Below are 22,656 nucleotides of genomic sequence, written 5' to 3' on the forward strand. Positions count from 1 at the left end.
AACCCGCTAGCAAATAATCCCAGTAGAGTTTGTCCCGTAAGACAAATAACAACAATATAGTTAATTTCTAACAGATTATGATTTTAATAATGCCAACGTGTTGTGCATTTCTGTAATGTGCCGTCCTAGCAGGATGCAGTGAATTGTGCGAGCATTTGTTAGTGGAACGAACATAAAATCAACAGCTGCAAGCACAACAACAACGATACCAAGAGCAGCAACAACACCGTTTCGCAGTTCCTTAGCAATTCAGAGTTTGCTTTCATCGGCGAGGGCTACACACGCGCAACAACCTTCAGCGGAGCACGAGCGCCTTTCACAGCGGCTGAGCAGAGGACAGAGATTTATTGGCTGCTGTTGGGAAGACAGATGGGGCCACATTACCCGTACATTTCGCCGGGTGCAAAAGCCTCTTCAGGAGGAGTACGCTCCACTGCGGCAATATTCCGACCTTTTTCACGGAATCGTAGCCGCAGTGCTTTTCTGTGGGGGGGGGGGGGGGCATTGATGTTGGTTTGTGCAGGATGGCCCACTGAGAGCGATAAATGTGAAGAGCTGGGTGACATGTGGAGCGCTGTATGCAAGTAGTACGTATGTAAATCGGTGAAGGAAGTGCATTCCGCTCAATGTTAATGAAGCATAGACTACGCGAATTAATCGGAATAATTTTTTTCCCTCCGCCGCTGAATAATGACCACTTTTACGTTTTGTCATCACATATATCGTCCCAGCGAGCTTGGAACGTTGGCCTGGTTGACTGGGGTATTGTCAACGCGAGTACGACAATTGTACTGATGAGATTGGGTTATGCTAGAAAGTTGCGTGCCTTTGATTTTGTCCATAATTGCCTGTTTAGACGTAATTTTAAAAAAGACATGACGCTACAGTAAAAAGAAAAATTTCCTCCGAGGCGTTTACAGTAGATCGTCTGGGTTGCGATGCATTAGTATGCCGTGACTGGTGTGGTGTTGGGGAAATAGACACTCTTGATGATCAGTTCCAGAACATTGCAGTCTTCATCAGACTGGGGATGGATTGACGCTCCATTAACCGGCACTGCCACGTGATGACGGAGAGAGATCATTAAGAGCTACCAAGAGGCTGACAACAACAACGACAACAACGACGAGTTTGCCAGCAATGAAACTGTTCATGGCTTGCCACAGGCAAGGGACGCTTATTTATATGCAAAAATAATATTGCTGAAATCGCTTTGCGCATGAGGTGTTATACGTAAAAGTAATTACCTGCTGTGTTATGCTGAGTTCCTTCAGTAGAACTCCGTTGGTATTGTTGCCCTGACAAAAATGTCCAAAATGTTCGATAGCAATATTCATTTATTTGCCCTTCATACGTAAGGCATTTATAATTGGATTTAAAAAAAGTAAAGTAATGATGTCAATGATTCGTCATTTATTCAACACTTTCTGTCGACTCAGACACACATGTTCAACGGCAGCAATGAATATTTGCATTTCAGCATCACCAATTCAAAACATAAGCGATTAACAATAGCCCAATTGAAATGACATAAACCATGTAACACCAGACTCCCGTACGACAAGAAATGTAGCCATCAGCATGGACTTGCTTTGGTCTCAGTGGCTTAGGCGCACACATATTCGCATCCAAGTTGAAAACACTGAAGCAACGATCACTATTCTCACACATTGCTCGTAATCTAGCGGATTCATTATTCCGTAGCTACATTTCAATATAGTTCAATCGCATATTATTTGTGCAAGTAGAAAACATGTGATATGATAACGGAACCACGTTCATATTAAGCAAATATCGCAAATGCATTTAAGTTAGGAGCACTTTACAATCAGGCATCAACAACAAATTGCACACTGACTACATACAGTATTATTTCGAAGAAATCACTATCAACGGTATTACAATCATGGCAGTTGCATTCCCATATTTAATGTATTCATGAGTTCATCTTAATGCACGGATGAGATAAAAATGAATTAACGGTCTGTGGAATGGAATCTTTCTTGAACAACAGTGGCATCAGATAATACAGTATTCCCACATTAGCATTTTTTGTCAAGTGGTTGTAATGGATTTTGTAAGATGAGCATTTTGAAAAATAAGGGGGGGCATCTCCAATATATATATACAATGCCATTGTGTCCAATAAGACTGTCGTTTCTTTCCTATCAACTAAGCGATAGCACTGTATCTATATCTCTAACGGAAGAGTTTTCTTCTTTACTTCTAAATGACAAGGTGTGAGAATGTTAACCAGTCGCGTAGATGCATAAACGACGCATAATTTCCACACGATAAGACTGGGGTTTCAGTTTACCAATTCATATTTTTGTACACGTGATCCAGTTGTATTGAAATTGACTAACAAGTGGCTTTCGTCTATTTTTTCCTCACACTTTCTCTCGAGAATAAACAAATCGCAGCCAAAAACATTACACAATGTATATTTCGATTTAAAGCTTTCATGACTGCAGGGATTCATCTTCTTGGTTCTTTCGGTAAAGTCACGTAGAAGGAAAATAATAAAATAATAAAAATAAAACATAATAAAATATTATTTTTATTATCTTATTATTTTCCTTCTACGTGACTTTACCGAAAGAACCAAGAAGAAAAAAAAAACAATGTATAGTGGATTCAACGCTGTTCAGCAGTTGGCCCTCACCAGGATACTTTAACAATTTTTTTTCTGAATAAATTTTTTTGCGTGGTAATCATAGCAACCATGAAAAACGGTGTTTCAGCAGCAGCAAGAGCAGCACATTTTGTTGTTGTTGTTGTTGTTCGTAGCATATAAGCTCTCTCTATAATGCAACGTCGGCGTTACGACGGATGCCGGCGTCTTTCCGCACCACAGGAGCCGCCGCGGGGCTCACATCTCCTTGTAGTTGGCGCGATCTTGCTGCGGCTGAGCGGAGCCGCTGAGCCGGTGCTGCAGGTGATAGACGCCGATGATGACGACGATGATGAGGCCCAGGGCCAACCCCAGAGCCAGCGGCAGGGTCTCCTCGAGGCTCTCACGCTGGTCCACCGTGCACTGACTCTCTGCTCACAGCCGACGAGGGTCGGGGTCGGGGGGCACGCGATTATAGGGCTCGCGGCGATTAAGAGAACCAGGCATCGCAGCAGAACGGAACGAATTACACGATATCGTTGTTGACCCTGTTCTGTTCGAAATGTTACATTTTCAGCAATTACTATGTCAGTTATTTGTTTAGCCCAGTGAAGCCTCGGTGAAGGGGAAACCCTGTAACGCATGACCTTGCTTACAAAAGCTCACGGGGGCATGACACAGTGGTGAACAATCTTTAAATAAAATGTTAAAATACGAAACAGAATGAGTAATGATTTTACGTGTTTTTTTCTTCCTTGGATTCTGCTCGAGAACTCAACCCCCATACATATGGAAAGGCCCACGACTCGTGTAACATAATGTAGCCCCGATGTTTGTCTTGACAATGCTGGTGCAACACTCGTAGGGCCACGTCGCGATGGGTGCCACCGCTGGCGATCCTGAGCCACCGTTGGATTTTTCACATTACCGTGGGGGAGTCCAATCGGACCCACTTTCACGCGGCACAGAGCACTATTACACTGCGCTTTCATGCCGAGCCTCAAGACATCAGCCCTACACATAATTTATAAACGCGAAGCCAAGGCTCTGACCTTTTATGCAATAGATTTTTTTATAGGCCTCACAGTAGTATATCTGTTAAATATCTGGCTAAAACTGGAAATCTTCTTCTTCTCACATGAGAATTATATTATTCTCACATGATAATTATTTTATTATGTTTGATTTTTATTATTTTATTATTTCCCTTCTACGTGACTTTACCGAAAGAACCAAGAAGATGAATCCCTGCAGTCACGAAAGCTTTAAATCGAAATTTAAACTGGAAATATTCGCTCCATGTGTGCACTGGGCGTGACGTTGTCTGCCGGTGCAAATCTCCGAGCGGCATTATCAACGTAAACGCACTCCGACAGCGAGGCATGTCAGCTGATCCTCTCGAGAATGCAATCGTGGAAGGCACGGGCAGAACATGGACTTCGAGAGCGAGGAGGTCACGGAAGAATGTCAGGAACTTCGTTGCCCGCCCCATGACCTGAATAGTTGCACAGCCCATCGGGAGAATGTTTCCAGTTGCATTTCCCATGCCGTTTGGATGCATAGCTTCTCATCTTTTCCATAACCCATAAATTACAGGTATGCTGGTAACTACTTTGTTTTATCTTTAACCTACGGCACACATGTATGGCTCACTTGTCAATACATTGTTGTATGAAGGTCTCCCCCATGTTGTGGTGGGTTGTGTGGGTTATCCGACCATAATTCACCGCGCGGGTCCGTCAATGTTGGTGAAGGCGGAAATCATGAAGTTGTTGGCAAAAGCAAAGGCCAATACAAATAAATGAATTATCCTGGCTGCACTTTTAAAACCCAGACCTTCCTGGGTAAGTAAATAATAATAATATTGCAATTATAAGTAGTGTGCTTGTTAATCATGAGTATCATTAAATTCTAAACCATGAATACAAGTCTACATCTCCCCTGTGTGAAATGTTTTTGTATTTAACTTTTCTTTACAAATTTAATTTGAGTGTTATCACATTTATAATGAATCAATCGAACGGGACAAATGTACTCTTAATGTTGGGGAAATAATTTTAATTGGTCGTGATTGCATAAAAAAACCACTTCAACACCATCGCATTGTGCAGTCTCATACATCAACCCCACTCCAAATGACTTGGGAGTGGGAGCAAGTGGATTGTTGTATAGGCTGCGATAAGCGAACGTGGCAGGTTTTTTTTTTTAATTAAATCTCCTTACAATACTTAGAACATGGTGAGAGTCGATTAAGATGCTATCTATTGAAAACGTCAACCTGATTGTTTGTTCCAGAAAAAAAGTAGACCAATTTATTTCAGTAAATTAGTTTGCAGGTAAAAAAAACACCCCACAGTTCAATTTTGTTAAGAGCAATATCGTACGTCATAGGTCCCTCATTTACCATATGCTAACAATTAATAATGATAGCTGAGTCACGATGCGATAGTGCTCAAATGCGTAACACACAAAGTTCTGAGTTCAAATCCTGCTCAGGAGACCACTCAGCTTATTAACGCTCCAGGGTGGAATAAGTGAGCGTCACGTTGTAGGAAGTCAACAGTGGTTGCGCCGTGGAAAGACCGGTTCCCACCATAGTAATGCAGAATTTTCACCGCTGTCTTCAAGGCAACAAACAGAAAATGAGAGTACGACTAAATCACCCTTAATATGCATTTGATGTCGTGAACCTCAGAAGCTAAGCAGATTTGAGTATGGTTAGAACTTTAATGGGGGAGCAATTTAGGGCTTGTCATGTGTTGTAGGCTTAGGCTGTGAGGTGGGTATGAGATGCCAGTAAAACAATGGGTTTGGTCGACAGAGAGATGTAATCCACGCTACAGATTGAATCTATCTGTATGGGGATATGGGTGTTATCCACTCAAATGCGTGGGTTTTCTCTGGGCACTTTGTTTCTTCCCACGTGAAGCCAAACACTTTTTGATGGGCTCGGTCAATCTCTCCACTGGAACATCGGCGAGAAAAACGAGCCCTGTGGCTAATTTATGCTTTTTTGTCATATAAAGTGAGACACTTTGATTTGCGACGTGTCCGTATGAGGCCTTTGGAATACATGCAAGGCCGTGGCCATGGAGTCAACATCGAGGGGGACCAAATCTTCCAGGGTGTCTGGGGGTCCCAACCCAGAAAAATATCTAAATTTGAAAACGAATTTCCTGTCTAAATTATTTAAAAATTCACTAACACATGGGATGGACTTTTTATTTATTTTTTACAATAATGTCTAATAGTGTATTGTACTACATTGCTCTGTTTTACTTTTTTAACATTGTATGTAATGGCAGATTAGGGATTAATAAAGTACAACCATAACCACAATCATATGAACAGAAATCTATGCATTGATTTATATGAAGACAAGTCCAGATATTGTGGCCAAGGTTTAGCAAATTGTTGTTTTTATTTACATAGCATAGCAATAATTTTTTAATAGCAATATATTTGGGGGGACATTTTGAGCATTTTCAATATATATTGGGGGGGGGGGATGTGTCCCCCCCCCCAATATATATTATAATTACGGCCTTGCAATACATACTTTACGTCATTAGGGTAAACCGTTGCTATCGACATCGTGAGTGGAATGATACCTGGACCGTAGAGGAAGTCGCCCGCGATCTCGTAGGGCTGCATCTTGGCTTCGGAAATCTTGAACACGACCACTTTCTGTCGGTCGTGCGCGCTGAGCGAGATCGTCTCGGTGGTGAGGCACGAGTACGAGTGGCCCATGGGCGTCAGGAATAGCGCCATGTGTGGGTTGCTGATCGCGGTGAACTTGCCGACTGCTCAGACACACGCAGGACAGTCGTCATCGTCGTCATCATCAACAACGGATGTATTATACCGCATAAGAACCCGCCAGAAACGTCGCGCAACGGAAGGAACGAAACGTTGTTTTTCCACCTGCCCACTGGTACCCCCCGCTCACAGGCTGCACCGAAGTTGGGGGTTTGGCAAGGAGCGGGGGGAGAGGGAGTGGGGAAAGGGAGGGGGAGGCAGGGCAATTTCAATCCTCCGACTTGGCAGACTGGTCCGTGGGAGGGGACAAACAATAGACCTTAGCCCCCCACTATAATTTCCTATTGACGTGGGAGTATGTATAAGCCGACTGGCTTAATTTCAATTTCTATTATTATATATTGATATTCGCACATTGTCCTGAACATAATATCGATGTTACACTTGCAAAGGCGCGGTTCTAAGGGGAACAAAAAACGGCTTCGCTCATTTGGAGTAAGTGTCGCCGAGAGGGTCACATGTGAACAACCAACACAGAGACCAGGGCATTCGTGCCCACGTGTTTCGCGCATTCATCTCGTCTGCGTCATGTCGTGTCCCCTCGGCTCTAAGGGTTTTAAGGCCGAAAGCGTAAATGCATCTGCTATGTCCGTGCGTTCATCATTACGTTTTCATCCTTGCGAGGACAAATGAACGTTTGAAAGCACAATAAAAGTCCGTGCGTTCGCGTGATTTTTTTCGTCCGCGTATTCTACTGAGCATCTGCGGCGTCGCCCCCCCCCTTACCCTCGCTCCTTCAGGGCAATCCTCGCGCAACAGTTCGAGATCAAAGAGGAGGCTCCTTTTGAAGCCAATTGGAAGGCTTTGCGATTGAGCGAATCCACGGTTTCTTACCGTTGACGGCGTCTTTGAAGTGCGCGCTGTCGGAGGTGTCATAGGTGAACTTAATTTTGCTGACTTTCCAGAAATGCTGCTGCCGTCTCTTTGTGACGTTGCGGGTCTCCTGTGTGTGCGCGTGACACAGTCGCTCGGTGTTACGGGGGGGGGGGGGGGGGGGGCGACGAGGGGTCGTCTTCGCCACGAGCCGTTTGCCCGTCCAAGGACGACGGGTGTATTGCAGTGAGTCTGAAACTTGCAAGCGACAATCAGACCGCGACGTGATATTCATTGCATCCATTCGTGTGCAATTTGTAAGGGTGCGGTGACACAGACTTATTTCATTTAAAGGTTATAATCCCTTGTTCATCATGACGTCCTTTTTACTTCGATGTCTCAACAGCGTTACGAAGATCACGTGACGTGAGGGTTCTGCCTTTGTAGTGAGGGTTGTGAGTTGACGCCGAGGAGGGGGGGAGGAGGCGCCTCGGCCCCCCATGTGGAGTGACGTCACCCGCTAATTATTATGAATGGAGGGGGGGTGTGTCGATGTGGAGTGACGTCACCTGCTCATTATTATTAATGAGGGGGGGGGTCCATGTGGAGGACGTAACCTGCTCATGATTATTAATGAGGGGGGCAGGCCGACGTGGAGTGACGTCACGCGCGGGACACACAGACATTCTTGGCTCATTATAGTAGTGAATACCATCGCGTCGTCTCTGCGCTCTGAACCCGTGCGAGAGCTGAGTTCACCGCGCCAGAGATCAAAGCATCGTAAAGACGCATTCTCGCGTCGCGCTAAGCACATCACCGGGCCCATTTCTTTTCTCAGCTTTTGAACAACAAACGAGAAATACAATTCTCCTGTGCGGAGCTCTCCGATGTGTGGTCCTCACGAGCTGGATTCAATTCCTGAAGAAGCTCCCAGCACGTGCAGCTAAACGTTGGGCATCGTGCCGAACGACACAGCACATCCGTGACAACGTGCACACACACCATGGTGTCATTGCAACAATGCAACCATAATTGTTTCCACGCAACGGGAATGTCTATGCATGCATTTACAATAATAATCGTACTATAATTTGCAGACCGTTGTCTTTTTTTTTTACGATAGACCGTTGTCAATCGACTGAAGAATGAAGGTTCTCCCTATGCCGTATCGGTCCAGGGATTTGTTTGGCTATACTTCACCACGCTGGTTAGTGCGCATCGGTGAAGGTGGCGGGACCAAGAATCGTTTCCTATATATCGCCACTGACGTTAGCCGTGGCCGCAATAATCGAGCTAAGATCACTGAATGGGTTCGTAGCAGTGCGCTAATCACTGTGCCACCGTTCACCCAATGCTTGTTAATGATACTGTAACGCAATTTTTTTTACTTTCCAACGTGAAAGTGAAACAATGGAGAACATGATTGCATGGATATTAGTAAATTCCCATTGGTAACGGGCACTTACAGCCCTTGCAACTAATAATTAATGTCATTTATTTGGATATTGACCGTATTCATAATTATAACGTTGCGTGCATTGACTACCGTATCATTATTAAGTGTCAGGGTGAATTATTGTGCGATCTGACTGTTCTTACTATGACGATTTGTACCGGAATAGTTTAGCGTGCGGAATTACAAACCTCATGTGCCGCGTCAAACTGGGTTCACAACCTCCGTCACCTGCGCCATCAAATCGCTAAGCGCACAACGACAAACCCCAATCATTGGGGGGGGGGGGGTCGTTGTCAACAATGTAACGCAATAACTACACACGCTATGCGATTCCTTGCCGTGATCGTCTCTTCACGTACACGGTTTTGTTTTTAGAATGTGGTTACAAGCAACCCATCGGCCACACGACCTCACTGGGGGAATGGAATTGTGTCGGTAGCATTGGCTGAATGCACGCAGACACTGGAGCGGATTCGACATTCAGTGTCCCATCAGCAGAGTCAGCCTTGCTTAGTAGAACAGATCGCTCGATGGAGGGCCTGACTCGAAACTCTAAACCAGGGGTCGGCAACCTTTCAAAGAAGAAAAGACATTCTTTGTTTGTTTTTGTCTTCCACCAAAATAGTTCGAGACACGCAGAGCTACTTGTACACACACAAAGCAGATACACGGTAGATGACAAACATATTCTGACTTAAATCACCAAAATAGGTGATGGAATAAACTTGCGTCTATTTCGGTTTTTTTCGCCCTCTTGAGTTATTCATTAACAATACAGGTTGACTGTACATTTTGTTGTCACCAAGACATTCCATAGTGACCCATTCCTTGCCATATTTTATTAATTAGCTTGACGTTAAATTATGTTCAAGATTTAAGTAAAATAAAAAAACGGCTGCCCGCGATGGGGGCAGCCAAATAGCCACATTGGGGCATCCAAAGAGCCGCATGGGGGCATCCAAAGAGCCGCATGGGGGCATCCAAAGAGCCGCATGGGGGCATCCAAATAGCCACATTGGGGCATCCAAAGAGCCGCATGGGGCATCCAAAGAGCCGCATGGGGCATCCAAAGAGCCGCAAGGGGGCATCCAAAGAGCCGCATGGGGCATCCAAAGAGCCGCATGGGGCATCCAAAGAGCCGCATGGGGGCATCCAAATAGCCACATTGGGGCATCCAAAGAGCCGCATGGGGCATCCAAAGAGGCGCATGGGGGCATCCAAAGAGCCGCATGGGGGCATCCAAAGAGCCGCATGGGGGCATCCAAAAAGAGCCGCATGGGGGCATCCAAAGAGCCCCATGAGGGCATCCAAAGAGCCGCATTGGGGCATCCAAAGAGCTGCATTGGGGCATCCAAAGAGCCGCATGAGGGCATCCAAAGAGCCGCATTGGGGCATCCAAAGAGGCGCATGGGGGCATCCAAAGAGCCGCATGGGGGCATCCAAAGAGCCGCATGGGGGCATCCAAAAAGAGTCGCATGGGGGCATCCAAAGAGCCCCATGAGGGCATCCAAAGAGCCGCATTGGGGCATCCAAAGAGCCGCATTGGGGCATCCAAAGAGCCGCATGAGGGCATCCAAAGAGCCGCATTGGGGCATCCAAAGAGCCGCATGGGCGAAGCCAAAGAGCCGCATGTGGCTCCAGAGACGCAGGTTGGCGAGCCCTGCTCTCAACGCAACCTGTCTCGCGACTGGGTTGTTCAGCTGTAAACCAGCCTCGCGAGTCGATGATTTGCTTTGTCTAAGCAAGCGAATTCGTTAGTTTGAAAATCTGCTCAAACTAGCACGCTATTTGAAAATTCATCCTAAAAGTTGAGTTAGTTTCACGTCTCTCATCTTCCGACCCACCTGGCTCGCAGAATGTAAAGAAACGTTTAATGAAATGCGACGCATAACATGAATACGAATGAACAACACTTTTGTCAAATTTTTACTTAAAACTTTCGTGACTGCAGGAATTCATATTCTATGGTTTCTTTCGATAAAGTCACGTAGATAAAAAAAATAATAAAATAAATAATGTGAATAATAAAAGAAAAAGAAAAAGCCACGACGTTTCGATCGCAACACAAGCGGTCGTCATCAGGAAAAGGGGGAGGGGGAACGAAGGCTTCCACCTCTCACGAGCCTGCGACGTAACAATTCACCCCGAAACCCGCACGCCACAAATTATTCTTTAATAAAGGTCCACATCACGCCATCTAGCGCCATGTCCTGCCCAAGCTAGTTTGAACGATGTCACTAACCTGGGTATGTTCTCTCATCCACGCGTTCATCGTTTTTACCGTCTCTCAATGTAATTCCACGCATGCATCTCGCCCGCACGCTTGTTTGCGCATTCACACGTGAATCAATACATCCCGATGATTATGGATTTGTGCACGCAGCACTGGGGCAAACGCGCGGTAGGAGACCTTGTCAAAGTAGAGCTTGAGTATGTAGGAGTCGTCGCTCCACGATATGATTATCTCGGGCTGTGCGGTGGCCCCCCGTGCACAGCGGCCCTTCACCTGCGCGTTCCCAGGCATGGACACGCTGGCTTGCTCCGTCACCAGCTGCGCGCCCACACGCGCACACGTGACCCACCGGGTCTCATCTCAGAGGTGTGACACGCGTGCGGTGCGGTTGGCTGGAGGTGGGAGCTGCAGCCGCGGAGGTGTCACACTCACATCTCTGCTGAGCCGTGCCAAGGTCGCAACAACAACAACAACAATTATGACAACAAGAACATTTGTTAGATTTCTATTCGGGGCCAATGTCAAGAGGTCATCACGGCCACGACTCCCCGTTGATGTGACCACACCTCAATATAGAGTCGCAGAGGTGCCAGAGTTGGTGCTTGCTCGAGCGCTCGAGGTGTCACACTCGCATCTCCGCTGAGCCACGCAGTTTGTTACTAAATTCAGAGTCAATGTCAAGAGGTCATCGCGGTCGCGACTCCCCGCTGATACCACCAACACCTCGAGACTCAGAGGTGACTGCCGCATCTCTCTGAGACACACGCGGGGTGCACGGCTGGAGATGGTAGCTGAAAGCGGTCGACCAGTTGTCCCACTCGCATCTCCGCCGAATAAGTTTCCAATGAAAACAAAAATATATCGATTTTTTTTGCTCAGGGTGAACATCAAAAGGCCATAACGTCCACCTCATCGTGCTTTTGTTTCTCGCCTACTGCTCGATCGCTGTCAGCGGCGAAGTGAATTATACTTCCAAATCACCAGAAATGCGATTGATCTCGCCAGATCTCGGAAGCTCACCGGGTTGATCCTGGTTTGTACTCGAGTGGGCAACCCCCATAGATCAGGCAAAAAAAACTATAACTGCTCTAACATAGCTGCAGCGTCCCAGGCTTCGCCATAGGCAATGGTTACATAATTCGCAGTGGAATTCATTTGGTTGAATAAAAGACATGTACTCGCTGCAGTGTCCCACGCAGATTAGCTGTCCAAACTTTGCATGACCTCCAGTCATATTGACGTTGCATCATATACAAATTTGTCGTGCGCAAATGGATAAAAAAACGGATTAATAGAAAATTCCAGATAAATCCAGTAATGTATACCTGCATGCAGGCATGCTTTATGCAATATTAACATGAGAATATGTGCAGCCCTTTGTCAATCCGTTGCTGAAGAAAGGCCGCCCACCCCGTGTCGGTCATGGAAATTGTGTTCGAACATATTTCACCACGATGGTCATTGTGGGTTGGTGAAGTGCGTGCTGGGAGGGGGGGAGGGGGGCAACAAAAACATTTAATATTTTACTCGCCACAGATATTATCCGTGGCTAGGAATCCAAATACTCACATCGCTGGGTTAATCGCGCAGTGTGCTAATTACTGCACCAGCGCCCCACCTCTCCTCCTCAGCCATAACGTTAGGTCCGAGCCATAATTAACATGGGACTGCGGCAATTAGTCGCGGGACAGAGGGAAGCTAGTTGAAGGGTTCTCCTCAACTGGATAGACAGTGCTTGAAGGCAACAACACGCTTCATTTTAACCGAAACAGTCCGGAACGCTGTTCCGGGAAATTAGTATTTTATCACGCCGAATCCATTTCGCCTTATTTCGTCAATCTACATGCTATAAACGTCTTCGTACGATTACAGGAATACAGGATCATTATTATTATAAAAAAATGCGTACATAATACTCTCGTGATAGTAGCATATGCCAATAATCACGACAGGACTCCCAAGCAGCCTAGCAGCGTTCCGTCTAAATCTCGAGTGAGAAACAATCGCCGGGTTCGCACGTACATCCACGTAGTTGCTCGCCCAGGTATCGTACGGGATGTGGAACCTTGCGGCGAATTCCACCATCAGGCACGTGGTCTCGTTTTCTCGCACGGCAAAGATGTCCTTGCCGGGTATCTTAGCCAGCCCAGACAAATTCTCAGTTTCCTCCGCTCCGGATCCTGCACAAAGACAGACGGGAATTGTATTAGAACGCTACGTATGAGTTTTTTTTGCGGAAGTGTTGATGTGTTTTCTAGAACTGATTACAGTTCCTAAAGAAGCTTCCAGCACGTGGAGCGAAACGTTGGACATCATGCCGAAACAAACCGCGGTGCAACCGGGGAAAAACTAATCCGAAAGGCATAGAGTCATAGACCTTTGTTATATTTTTTCCCCCACAGAATTGTACGAGATGAGTCCATCAAACTCAAATTATCTCAGCGCGTTTTTTTAAAATTGCTGATTCGAAAGTATAACCTGTCAACTTTTTGTTTAGTTAATATTCAGTCGAGTATACTTTTAAAACGCATCATCTGCACCTCTCTCATTAAGGCAAGCATAATTCCTTGAAGCTAACGCTGCCAAAAACGAGTCTACGAGTGTACGTCTCTGTGCATTGCACTGCAAACACAGGTTTGGATATTCAGGTGGTGCGCACGCTGCATCAATATGCATAACACAAACCACACAGAACCGCGCGCTGCAAATTACAATAGAGTTCTTACCACAAGCCAGGAACGAGAGAATGTTCACTCCGAGTGCGAACAGCAGACGACTGCTACCTTGTACAATTTCTTTCCCGGCCATGTTTTCTCAAATAAAAAAAACCCACACTAACCCACAGCAATCTCTTACACGAAAATAAATGAACAAAAAAATATGTATATATATATTTTGCACTCGTTGCAAATCTGAAAGCAAGCCGTCTTCAGCGGGCGAGCAGATGAAAGCTGCTGAGTGCGTCTGCCGGCAAAGCCATGGACGTGCTGGGGGCGTGGGGCGGAGTGTGAGTATTAACCCTTTCCCTGATGGTGGCTCTCGCAATAATAAGAGCGTTTTGCTCTCATCATCACCACCACCAGCACCATCATCATGTGGTTCAGTCCGCATACAGAAATTCCTGCGCGTGCTGGAGAGGCGGTTCCAACCAGAGAGTCGGGCGTGCACTGAAATCCCAATGCATCCGACAAAAAGACAAAGAAGCTGTTGGGGAAAGTGTTGTTAGCGAGCACCTATGAAGGCCGGGCACGACACAAGAGGGAATGCGGGTGGCCTGTACCACGCCCGGCCGCCTTTGTCTCCCCAATAGCGGTGTTTACACATTGCCCCAGGTACTCATTCGAGGCTGAGTAGACGTAGGGAAGGCCCAGGGACTGGTTCAGATATGTGCCGCTGGTGTTGGCCGCGAGCGGGATTCGAACTCGGGTGGCCGAGGTCGTAGCGCAGCGCGCTAACCACTGCGCCACCGCTCCCCACAATGCATCATCATCGTCGTCGCACACACACGGGAGTCTCGGTGCTTGCAATGCGCGGCGCTCGAGCATGGCCGTGCATCGTAACGTGTCCGCTGCGTGCCTGCGAATTCCGCCACTGCGTCGCGCGCGTGGCCCCGTGTTGCAGCTATAAAGGGACGTGTCTCCGTTTGCTGGTGGCGCAAATTTGGTTGTGGCGAGACGCGTGGAAGGAATCTTCAAGGTCTCGCTTCGTGGACGGTGCCGATGCAACGGATGCATATAGCGCAGCAGCGGCAGCGGGATTAAGGAATTGTTAAAAAATAATAATTTTATTTAGAAGTTTATTTTCGAAATTGTTCGCGTGGAGACATTAAGGTCGCGTGTACGCGTACTTAATATTAGTTTTTTTCTATGCGAAATACGTGAACTAGATCAATGAGGCGAGCTGAATTCGTCTTTGGTTTTGTCGATGTTATATGACGTTCATTGGAGACTTAATACGCCAGGTAGGCAATTTGGAGTTGCTTGTTAAACATTCCGCTTGATAGTGACAACGCACGAAAACGTCAGGCGAAAATGGCTTTTAAAAGAAACAATGACGCAGCCTGTGCGTCGAGACTTGACGCACATTCGAGTGAACCCGAAGATCGAGCGCTATAATTGTTCTTTGTCTTCTCAAAAGCGCGATGCTTGCGAATGTCCAAATCATACGGCGATTTGGTGTTCAATCTTCAGTCCTTGGTCTCAAGATGGCCACTGAAATGTGCCCCAACATAGCGAAGATGATCGTCATCCACGTGAATTGTGTCGTGTTGAATTGAAACAACTGGGAGCTTGTATTGTCGAGTTTTATTTGTCAGCGTTTGAGGCCTGCCGGTTGTACAATGCACTTGTGTAATCGATCTGCAGTCATCGGGATGACGTGGCTATTACTGCAGTTCATTTATTTGTGAATACACCGCAGACACGCGTCACATTTTCTGCTCGAATATGTTATTGTTGTATTACAGCGTGAAGGATAGCGACAGACGATTCGTGTTAAACTATGTAATTATCACGCTTAGATGTTAGTTTAATACATGTACAGTATGTTCAACTTCAATTAACACCGTTCCGTAGCCAACCGTGCTTATGATTAGTGTGTGGTTCAAACGTTACTTCATCGTGTGATGCTCGTTTTTAAATTGAAAACGGCATCGTATGCAACACGTACAATGTCTGTTCATCACAACGCGTACATGTATTGCATTTGTTCTATTAATTCAGCGGTAATCCTCAACCTACAGACTATCACGCACATCTATTGACAATCGCACCGCAGTTATCGATATAGTGCGTAACATTTTTTAGCTTTTTATTATTTGTAATTTATTTTTAATTAAATTTTACTATTAAAATTTTTATTGTGGTTTTTTGCTTTTATTATTTTCAATTGATTTTTAATTTTTTTATTTAATTCTATTATTTTTTATTTCTTACCTTCGTGACTTTACCGAAAGAACCAAGAATATATAGTGTGCAACATATAGGAAACATATATACCCGTACGTCGAGTTTATGCAATGTGAAAACAACGTGAGAACGTTTTTCTTTTAGACGTTGATACAATTTTGTGGTCTCGCAAGAATGTTTCACCGTGTGTGTGTATGTGTCTCATCTAACGTTGTCCCCGACGTGTGCTAAACACGTGCTTTCGCCGCGTCAAGATTGCGATGCAGAGTTCTACGCGGACAGACGGAGCGTTCGTCCGAACCACGGCGGCGGTGCAGGATTTATGTTCAAGCAAATACAACATTTGCCCGTGACCAAATCACCCGGATTAGAATCCCACCGATCTCGTTAGATCTCGGATGTTAGAGCAGGGTTGAGCCCGCGTTTTGCTTGATAGGTTCATCTTATTGGTTCTTTCGGTAAAGTCACGTTGAAGGAAAATAATAAAATAATAAAAATAAAACATAATAAAATCAAATTCTCACGACGTTTCGGCCACAACGCAAGCTTTGATTTTATAATGTTTTATTTTAATTATTTTATTACTTCCCTTCTACGTGACTTTACCGAAAGAGCCAAGAATATGAATCCCTGCAGTCACGAAAGCTTTAAATCGAAATTTGATAGGTTCAGTTTATTGTCTTTCTTCCCACAACCTCCGATTAGGCACGGTGCGAAAGAAGTTCAACGTACATAGGAACCACGATAGAAGTTACATATACATAGATACCGAACGGATGACGAAGAACGCACGCTAGGTTGGTGGTGTCATAGGGGGGCTACGGAGCATTGCTACGAGGCGGTCACTCGATCGGGGGTGGCGTCGGTTCTACTTCTATGCTCCCCGCTTCCAGCCCGCGCTGAACAGACTTTGGTGAAATCGTAGGCATGATGGAGATGCCCTCAATCAGCAGTGGATTGACAAAAATTAACCCGTGAAAACAAAGTTTTTCACTCTAAATCCTTTATATGCGTGGCGGCTAGAGTCCTCTCGTCCTCTGGCTTGAGATGGCTGCCCCCTATGGGTCAGATGATTGCATTGCACCATTAAGCAATTGGTAATTAAATAATATTTTTGTCCTAAAAAGTGTAACATTTTGGAAAAAAATATTTTCACGAACATTAATTGTCACGCACAACGAGTCTGTGTGGAAAATGTCAGCTCGATTGGATCACGGGAAGTGGGTTAAAAAACGACCGAAAGATTTGCACGGTCCTAAGCAAGCAAGCGAACTTAATATAAAGGATTTAAAAAGAGCTGTATATATGAACGCAAATAAAAGTATGTTTACCAAGAGCTCCAACATGCAATGCTAAACTCTTCACGATGGCTTCTCGCAATTTGTAAAATAATCTATAGTGCATTTACAACATTGCTGCTTTACAGTGACACCCATCGTATATCAAGGGCCAATACCCTGGCTATACGATGCAGGGTCAATATTACTTCGAGCAGTTTGTGTACTGGTTCAACGCCGCAGCAATACAAACACACCTCAATAAGATGACATTCTCTGACATTTCATATCTCGAGGCGTGCGGCATACAATGCAAGCCAGGATGTGTGCTTATTAATAACAATAACACACAAGCGCTTTGTCAAGTCACCACCAAATTAAAGCCTCCCCGACGTCGTGTCTGTCCGTTGAGGTTTGTTTAACCATACTTCACGTCGGTCAGCGTGGAACCTGTGATATGTGATAAGGGGCCATCCGTTTAGTAGGTACGTCAAAAATTGTCAAAACTTGACCCCTTCCCCCCCTCACTGTACACACGCGTACTTTTTACACCCCCCCCCCCCACCTGCGTACGTACGCTTGACGCACCCCCACCCCCCCGAATCCTATAGAAGGGCCGATATTTTATCCACGCAGAAACGATCAAGGATTAATAATATTAACGTGTTTAAGCCAACAGATAGTCCACCACCGGACTATCTAACTCATTTGAAGGCCAATGTAGACACATTATTATCGAGGCTTCACCCCCCCCCGCCCCCCCCTTTTCCTATGCGTACGTACATTGTCAGTAGACCCCCCAATACGCAAGCGTACGCATTTGGGTTATCCCCCCCCCCTCCATGCGTACGTACTAAATGGATGGCCCCTAAGAGCGTGAGGGGTAAGATGCTGGTTGAGGCAGTCACCCGCGGATGATGTTAGCCCCTGGCTGGGAATCGAACTCAGCTGAGTATGGTTACAGCGCAGAGCGCTAACCACTGATGACATCGTTCCCCACCTTCGAGTGTCCATTCATCATCATACACACGGCCAATCCACTGCTGGAGTAATGCGTGACAGTGTGTTTATTCGACTTTATAAACATCGACGCATTAGTCCACAATCTCATTGCATCACACGTATTTAATTGCACCGTACACAAGGCAATGGCTGTGCATGAATGCAGAGAACAAAACGTGAGCGAATTGAGCAAAGTATTCCGCAATGCCGTGAGCATGACTTGAATGAATGCAGAGAACACGATGTCATATAGTACGGGTTGCTATGTGTACATACACAAGCTATCCTGGGGAAAACGTGTACACGCAGTTGGTCTGTGGATATACAGTGTGTGTCTATCTGTATGGGTTACTTTGACGAGTTCAACTCAACAAGGCAGTGGCTGCCGCCGTATACAGATGCGCACGCAAATATCTGCAGTGAGTGAAATTCATGCTCATTTGCTTACGATTCAGCTGTCGGCTATATACAGACAATAGCGTTTCATCGAAGTTGGTAATTAACAATAATAATATCAATACACCGAAAACGATGAAGCATTTTGGAAATCCACTGCTGGATGAACCTCCCAGCCACCTCCCCGCATCCACGCTTTGCCGGGAGCCGGCGATTTCAGACTCGGCCCTGGGTCCTGCATCGTTCGTTTTTCACGAACCTGCACTGACCAGCGTGGTGGAGTATGGTCCAACAACAGCCACGACCGACACGGGGCGGGGAACACAACTTCATCTCGCAGTGGATTAACAAAAGGCTGAAAGTTAATTGATATCCATACACTTATGTATATAGGCAATTGTGCGGTTATTTTAGCAGCTCCGGTACGTGCGATGACGCTATGCAGCATGAGTCCCCTTGGCCCCGAATCACATATTATAATTGTAGGTACCACCTTGAGATTACAACACTTGAGTTGTGCCAAGCTGTTTATATGACACCCCTCAAAAAACGCGAATTATGCAATCATATAAATTAATAAGTGCTCTGGCCCTTGGACTATTGAAACGACGGGGCACTGCGAATTTAAGACTCCAAGCACGGCGTCTCATCCGCCGTGGATTGCCCGCCGCTTTATTCCCCGTGACGATGGTCAAAGGCAGCAGCAAGGAGCGGACGGGCGTTCGGCTCTCGACACCACTACAGGAAGCGTCACGATCTTAGCTGGGCGTGAGCATTGCCGCAATGGCTTTGGAAACAAAAAGTTTACCGACTATTTGAATTCAGTCTGACTTCGACTTGACAGCTTTGCACGGGCGCAGCGGTGTCTGGCAGAGTGACGGCAACCGGAGACATTGAGGCAACGACTGCGTAGGTTTTCGATGGTCGCGCTGGACAGCACTCTGGTGTGTCTGTGTGTGTTTGTCCTGTAACGAGCCTGAAGAAGCTCCCAGCACGAGCGTCGAAACGTCGGACATCGTGCCAAGGAAAACAGCACGCGGTACAACCGGATACAGCAAGTCGGAGAGCGGAGTTACGATAGGTAAGGCATTGCGTGGCATGTTAAAATTCGAGGTGAAAACATTTCACATTGTACAACAATCTTGTTCATAGCCGTGGGGGCGCGGAAGGGGTTGGGGGGGGGGGAAGTTGTCACTGGGGGGTTGGGGGAGAGAGGGGCACTCTTGGATTTTGCCCCTCGCTGCTCCTCCACATCGATCACTTGTCTGCTCGAACATCGCCTGCACTGAAGTAAGAACACGGGCTCGTGTTCGTGTCCAGCTCCATGTACGCATCCTCGTCCCCTTCTTCGTCGTCATAGCGCCTCTTGCTCGCATTCACGAAGGCGCCCAACTCTCTCAGCTCTCGTCCATCGTCCACATCGTCGTCATCATCATCATCATCACATCCCATCTCGCTCTTCTCTTCGTCCGCGTCTGCACCAAACCCGGACGATGTCTCCGCCTCGCTCCCGTCCGCGCCCGCCGGCGCGCATCGCCTTGGCCCCGCGGCCACGCTTTGCTGCTCCTGCAGACCGAACCTCTTGAAGGCTCTGAGCAGAAACTGGAGCACGTCCCTCTGGCCGGCCCTGCTGGCGTGCGCGATGGGGCTGCGGCCGCCGTGGTCGGAGACGCGAGGGTCGGCCCCGCGCTGCACCAACAGGCGCACTGCGTCCATGTGCCCCCTCTCGCTGGCGTGACTGAGCGCGGTGCGACCCTCGCTGTCCTGCGCGTTCACGTCCGCGCCCGAGTCGAGAAGAAGACGGAGAAAGGCGGCCCGGCCCGAGTCCAACGCCGAGGCGGCGTGGGTGAGCAGGGTCTGGCCAGAGGCCACCTGGGCGTCCACGATCCTGCGGTCCAACGCGTCGAGGATGAAACGCGCCAAATGCAGCTTTCCTTTCCCCATGGCTTCGAGCAGCGCCTGTGTGCCGCTCTGCTCCAGAACTGATCGTCGCTGTTGCATCATGGCTGTGTGATTCTTTGGGCCACTTGCTCGATGGTCGTGTTGATGAATGACAGATTTTGTTCGTCTTCTGCTTCTTCTCCTTTCGTTTGGTGGGGGAATTGATCAGCAGCAGCAGCAGCACGTGTTTGTGTTCATGTCGAGGTTGGTGAGTGGGGACGGCTTCAAGGGTGGCCTGATGAATGTGTGAAACTTCTGCCAGCGAATGATCGAAACTGGCAGTGTTGAACTATTAGTAGGTGTAATATATATGTGTGTGCGATTGAATTAAAACAGTCCACCTATGAATGGCAGAGAGAGAGATAGGGAGGGAGATATATAGTCGAAGGAGCTATAACTGCGTGTGGTGAGAGCGTACGCCTCTCTGCGTTGGCTGGGGCAGAAATTCAAAAGTCTGTAAAAATATATCGTGCCCTTCATTATTCGTGTTGCTAAGGTGAGTATCCTTGGTGATGCCGTGTGTAACAAGACCCGAGAACATGACGCATGCACGCTTTTTTTCTATTACAAAAAGGGCAAAATACAAGCAAGCGTGTTCTTGTCGGCTCACTAAATTAACAGCGGGGTTGTAATTCTTTATGTATTAAACTCAAATTTGGTACCGTGGATATTATAAACATTTGGCAGCATGTATGTTATAGCCATACATTAATAATATTCAAGTAAAAATGTGTACGATTGAGTTTCGCAAAAATGTGCCACTTTTGCGTTGGTTACATACGGCAAGCAACTTAACAACGTTCAGCCTCTGGGCGCGTCTGACGCACACGTGTGAGTAGCTAATGAGTCTCCGGGGCGGGTGGTCCTCGTGTACGAGCGGTGCCCCGATGGTAATCTTCTTCTCTCGTATGGCTGATTTACAGGCAGAGCGACAACTACAATTTCATATTTTGGTGGCCAAGCCAAACCAACGGAGTCAGGATCAGCGGAGTGTATCGCTGTGATTTCTCCGCCGATGATGACGCATTGGTAATGGCTAGGGCGTGGTAAAGAGTGGAAGTGATTGGACGAACCCAGAGAGAGAGAGAGAGACCCGCGTTCATCCTCCGTGTAATCATTCGAATCTATACGGATTTTGAGAAGGTGTACAGACAAAGTGTCCTGCATACGCTCGATAGCTGAAACTATTGTTCGAAGAAGAACGAGTCGTCAATGTGTATTAGTCTTCTTTGGAAAATGTTTTCACAGACCCACGTCCAATAATCCACTCATTCGTATTAAAAAAAGAATACTTGAATCATTCACGATCTTTTTTCAGGTTGAGTAATATTCTGCACTTTACAACAATGCCAATTCTTTGTTTTGCTTAATTCATTCGCATGCTCTGAATTAAGGGTTGGAAAAATTCACGTTGGGTTGCATACACACGTGTACATGTATATCCAATTGCGTATTTAAGCCATTGCTGTATATCTGCAATGCTGCGGTGTATTTTTCACGTGAGAATCAACTGCATCATCATCTGCATCATCATCATCTGCATCATCATCATCATCCGCATCATCATCTGCATCATCATCGTCTGCATCATCATCATCATCTGCATTATCATCATCATCGTCTGCATCATCATCATCATCTGCATCATCTGCATCATCATCATCTGCATCATCATAATCTGCATCATCTGCATCGTCATCATCTGCATCATCATCATCTGCATCATCATCATCTGCATCATCATCATCTGCATCATCATCATCATCTGCATCATCATCATCTGCATCATCATCCGCATCATCATCTGCATCATCATCATCATCATCTGCATCATCATCATCTGCATCATCATCATCTACATCATCATCGTCTACATCATCATCGTCTGCATCATCATCATCTGCATCATCATCATCTGCATCATCATCATCTGCATCATCATCATTGGCTATGTCAATGAACGATGGGCGATTAACAAAAAACAAGATGAACGAGAATGGCAGGTATTGCATTGTAATCGGTCACTCTAGTCCTGCTCTTTGTTCGAGAGAGCATCACGAGTCGACACTGCGGTAAGCGCCGCAATGTTCCGAGCATGGTGTGCGTGTCGTTAGGAGCTTTTGAATAATCACGGTTTTTAATGTTTGGACAGTCGCTTGATACACGACGAGATGTACCCCACGCAGATACAGCGATCC

At 46.5% G+C, this 22,656-nt stretch overlaps 2 protein-coding genes across 2 annotated transcripts; both read right to left on the minus strand.

The window, feature by feature from the left end:
- Positions 1-862: 862 nt before the first annotated feature.
- Positions 863-13,957, minus strand: LAMP5 (lysosomal associated membrane protein family member 5). The gene is made up of 6 exons (XM_061559166.1): positions 13,662-13,957; positions 12,958-13,115; positions 11,113-11,253; positions 7,268-7,376; positions 6,226-6,417; positions 863-3,045 (listed from the first exon to the last, which is right to left on the minus strand). Exons 1-6 carry the CDS (start codon positions 13,741-13,743, stop codon positions 2,873-2,875), a joined length of 855 nt encoding a protein of 284 aa, XP_061415150.1. The 5' UTR covers positions 13,744-13,957; the 3' UTR covers positions 863-2,872.
- Positions 13,958-19,774: 5,817 nt separating this feature from the next.
- On the minus strand, positions 19,775-20,844 carry LOC133346891 (ankyrin repeat domain-containing protein 63-like). Its single transcript, XM_061558719.1, has one exon. The coding sequence runs from the start codon at positions 20,519-20,521 to the stop codon at positions 19,775-19,777; it is 747 nt and encodes a 248-aa protein (XP_061414703.1). The 5' UTR covers positions 20,522-20,844.
- Between the last annotated feature and the right edge of the window lie 1,812 nt (positions 20,845-22,656).

The sequence above is a fragment of the Lethenteron reissneri genome, chromosome 25, assembly GCF_015708825.2.
Source record: "Lethenteron reissneri isolate LAM-NWPU_2019-01 chromosome 25, ASM1570882v1, whole genome shotgun sequence".
Lineage (NCBI taxonomy): Eukaryota > Metazoa > Chordata > Hyperoartia > Petromyzontiformes > Petromyzontidae > Lethenteron > Lethenteron reissneri.

Coding starts and splice junctions, on each gene's coding strand:
- LAMP5 (XM_061559166.1), bottom strand. CDS start 13,743: ATGGCCGGGAAAGAAATTGTACAAGGTAGCAGTCGTCTGCTGTTCGCA. Junction 11,254..12,957: donor GGGCGAGCAACTACGTGGAT/GTACGTGCGAAC, acceptor GTGGGCGCGCAG/CTGGTGACGGAGCAAGCCAG. Junction 3,046..6,225: donor CGACTTCCTCTACGGTCCAG/GTATCATTCCAC, acceptor GGCTGTGAGCAG/AGAGTCAGTGCACGGTGGAC.
- LOC133346891 (XM_061558719.1), bottom strand. CDS start 20,521: ATGATGCAACAGCGACGATCAGTTCTGGAGCAGAGCGGCACACAGGCG.